Source organism: Etheostoma spectabile, chromosome 14, assembly GCF_008692095.1.
Source record: "Etheostoma spectabile isolate EspeVRDwgs_2016 chromosome 14, UIUC_Espe_1.0, whole genome shotgun sequence".
NCBI classification, from domain to species: domain Eukaryota; kingdom Metazoa; phylum Chordata; class Actinopteri; order Perciformes; family Percidae; genus Etheostoma; species Etheostoma spectabile.
Genome location: NC_045746.1, coordinates 21,912,755 through 21,916,450, shown reverse-complemented (window position 1 = coordinate 21,916,450; position 3,696 = coordinate 21,912,755). Strand labels below are relative to the sequence as shown.

General features: G+C 37.5%; 1 protein-coding gene across 1 annotated transcript in view; it reads left to right on the top strand.

The window, feature by feature from the left end:
• The first annotated feature begins 1,443 nt into the window (after positions 1–1,443).
• Positions 1,444–3,696, top strand: part of LOC116701543 (CMP-N-acetylneuraminate-beta-galactosamide-alpha-2,3-sialyltransferase 1) — a 75,295-nt gene continuing 73,042 nt past the window's right edge. The window contains exons 1-2 of the mRNA XM_032535299.1: positions 1,444–1,515; positions 1,837–2,079. Of these exons, the coding sequence (XP_032391190.1) occupies positions 1,837–2,079 (243 nt within the window). The 5' untranslated portion in view covers positions 1,444–1,515. The remainder of the gene's footprint in view (positions 1,516–1,836; positions 2,080–3,696) is intronic.

Here is a 3,696-nt window from a genome sequence, read left to right as displayed (position 1 = left end):
CTTTAGTTTTACAGTTATTTTTGGAATTTATGGTCAATAAGCCTAATTTTTAGGAAATTATACCTCATGTTTGAATTAGAAAAGCAGAAATTAGGAATTATTTTGATTCAAATTAAAGGAATGTATAGTATGTTGATGGATAATCACAGACTGCAATATGTCAACTTTCACTCAATACTATTTCAAAACCACTTCAATTTGTTTTCCAAATGCTATAAAACTGAATAAGACACCCCAATATTAATGAAAGTAGAGATTTGTACTTGCCAAAGAGCGTTGTGTGGAATCAATCATGTTATTTTGGGTAAATAAAAAGAAAATTGATACAGGAAAACGGGTCAGTTTAACCCGAGGACAACATGAGGGTTAAACAGGCTATCCTAAATGTGTTAGTTTGCCATTACTGATGTGTGTGTCAGACCGACATGGACAATGTTAATTTTAATGAAACATTGATTGAATTATTTACAGTTACATTTAGAGATGGAGAGTTAGAGAAACACAGTAGTGGCTCAAAGTTTCCCAACGGCATGTTATGTTTCCAGATATTGTGAGGATACATATAATTTTGAGCATTAAACACTGAATTTATCTGCATCTATTCCTTCCCATTTCTACATCAATGTATGCTGGAAACAACTGAAAAATCAGGTGCAAAAATGTGCATGTGGCACTTATTCATGTGAATCATACATGAATTCATTTGATTGAATTTCTAAACGCCTGGACTTCATAGCTCAGATGTGTTTCATCAGATTTCTGCGCATAGACCTTTGTGCACATTAAAAATATAACTCCTCCTATCAGTTCTCCGAGAGTTGTAATATAGTGTGCTGTGCATGTTATTGCTATCTCATTCAGACCGTCTGACAGACACAAAGGCCCATATGAACAAGCTTAAATCTAATGAGGCAGTTAATTGTACCAATACGGGACAATATCAAATCAAACAATGAACAGTAAAAGGTGTGTTGTAGAAACGTCCGTAGCTGTGGTTACACCCCTGAGGCCACATTGTGTAATATATTGCCAGCTGATACGGAGGTTTTTTTTTGTTAGCACAGAACAACATACCAGTTAGGTGCAGACGTAAATACCTTGATTTATCAGATCCATGTGATGTCATTGCATCACTGTTCTTTTGATTTAAGTAATGCAGCCAAGAAAATAGCTGTAAGGGCACAATGAAGTTAATCAAAGACAAAAAAATGGATAGAACATTTAAAAAACGTCTTTTAACACCATTTCAATCTGAAGGACTAATAGCCAATGTTCATATAATCAAAGAAGAAGATTGAAAATCCAAAGGTTTGTGCAGAATCTTTTCTTCTGTGTCTGAATATTAGTGTTTGTCTGAATCACGTACACCTGCACACAAACCACTCCCCTAGAAGAACGCCTCCTGGATTTCAAGGGAAACAATGATCATTCAACCAGTTTGTTGTCCAGTAATCCTCTAGAAGTCAGACGTCTCTCACCACAATTGGAGTAGAAGCAGTTTTACTCTTTGATCAGGTAGGACAAAAAAGACAACAGTCATATTAAACATATCTTTTTAAAAAAAAAAATTTAAATCCTCAACTGTAAAGTGTCTTGAGATAACTCTTGTTATGAATTGATACTATAAATAAAATTGAATTGAATTGAATTGAACTGTGATAGTTATTTCATGACCTTTAGCGGCGTTCACATTGACATGAAGATGGTTTTGTCTAAGTGGAGTCTTCTGCCTAACTTTTGTTTTGATGTTGTAGCTTTAAATGAAGAGTATGAACAAATTTTTCTTCATTCATGATTGTGGACTCTTGTTTATTTCGCCACACACTCTATCTACAGATGAGAGCTGTTAAGATGAAATTAAAAGTGAGGGCCATCATGTCACTGCTGTGTGTGACTACTATCTGTGTGTCTTGGAGAGGATACACGTCATACTCCCTGCCTCAGGACGAAAGCCCCTGTGCTTGTGAACGATGTATATCTGAAGACGATCCGTGGTTCATGCAGCGTTTCAACAAATCTGTTGAACCATTTTTGTCAGCAGACCACAATCTCTCAGAGGACACTTTCAACTGGTGGAAGGTACGTTGTCAACCTGCACTTCAGATCATCTGAGAACATGATGTCACTAAACTCCCTGCAATTATGATTCTAGTAAAACAATATAGATTAACCATAATTGTGCCACGTCTTGAAAAATAAATAAGTCAAATGATTGCAGTCAGGGATATGGCTTTAAATATGAATAGTTATACATAGAATGTGTAGGCTAGACTATTCCACTTCCCGGATTGCTCTGTAGCCCCCAAATTTCACTCTTTTTGGCCTGATGTCCGTCACCTTCCACTTTCTTTGTGTTGGATTTAAACTCATGTGGATTTTTGAGCACTATGATTGACGGCTCAGCTCCTCAGATCTCTGCAGGGGAAATCCAGACAGCTAGCTAGACTATCTGTCAAACTGGAGTCTTTCAATGTACACATTCCACCAATACAAATTCCTTCCCATGGCTATTTTGCAGTGACCCTGCCCAGTGCTTAATGTTACCATGCCGATTGTGATTGCTTTAAAAAAAAATGGTAATAAACCAGAGTAAGCTTTTCTCCCATTGTGGAATGCTGTGTGGACTAGGGTTAGAGTCTAAATGTGACCGTTGACCTAGCTCCGACTCCAATTTTTAAAGTCACTTCAACCCTTCCTTTTACCTTTTCAAGTGCTCGTTTACTGGTGGATCAGAAATGAACTCAGGATTCACTTTTTTATTTTTCATTTTTATTACAAACTTGTGCACAAGGGTCAGAAACCTTCAAGACAAGTCTCTTGTCTCCCTAGCAAAACAGACATAGTCTCCTCCGGCCATCTGATGCTGCTAACCTAAAACCCTCTCCTTTTATCCATTTCTGTCCCATCTTATTGGTGGTGCTGTCATCAGTTGGATGTATTCCAGGTCTCCTTGGTTCCTCAAACCATTGTCAAACCAAGGTTGCGCAAATACCTCAAATCTCCCAGACAGACTCGGGCCTGGCTCGACTCTTATCTTTCTCCAGGCACAGAGCGGAGAGAGTGAGGTCATTCCTCGGTTTTATCTTTCTCCAAAATACATCTTACAAAAAGCATTATTTGCTCATGAGCAAATATTTATTTTCTTTCATATTTATTAGGTCACATAGTCTTTTCACAGAAACTTTAGGAAGAGCATCTCCTTTTCAAACTTAACATTCCAGATGACATTGCCACAGTCAGCAAAATCAGAGAGTATGGGTCAGCCGTGATTTTACTTCTATACAAAATAAATATTCTTACAATATCCCTCTTAAAATTGTATGTGCTGCGTGTGCAGCATATAAGTGATCTCCTCCTACACCGTAGCTCCGATTGCCACCATATTTTCAGTGAATCATCGATGGATCAAGCTTATTATAAGTTGTATAAAACATGTCAATATCTTAATTCTTTTTCAAGTTATTGACCAATGAACTTCGAAAGGGGAGTAGCTCTGGACATAAATGAACACAAATCAACAACCGTAAGGCCAATCATCCCAAAACTCACAGAGTATGTTCTAATAAGTGCCCCAGATATACCCAGACAGTTTTATATACATACTCCCCTAGAACCCTAACCCTCAAAACTCACAGGGTAAGTTCAGATAAGTGCCCCAGATATACCCAGACAGTTTATATACATGAGCCACTAGAA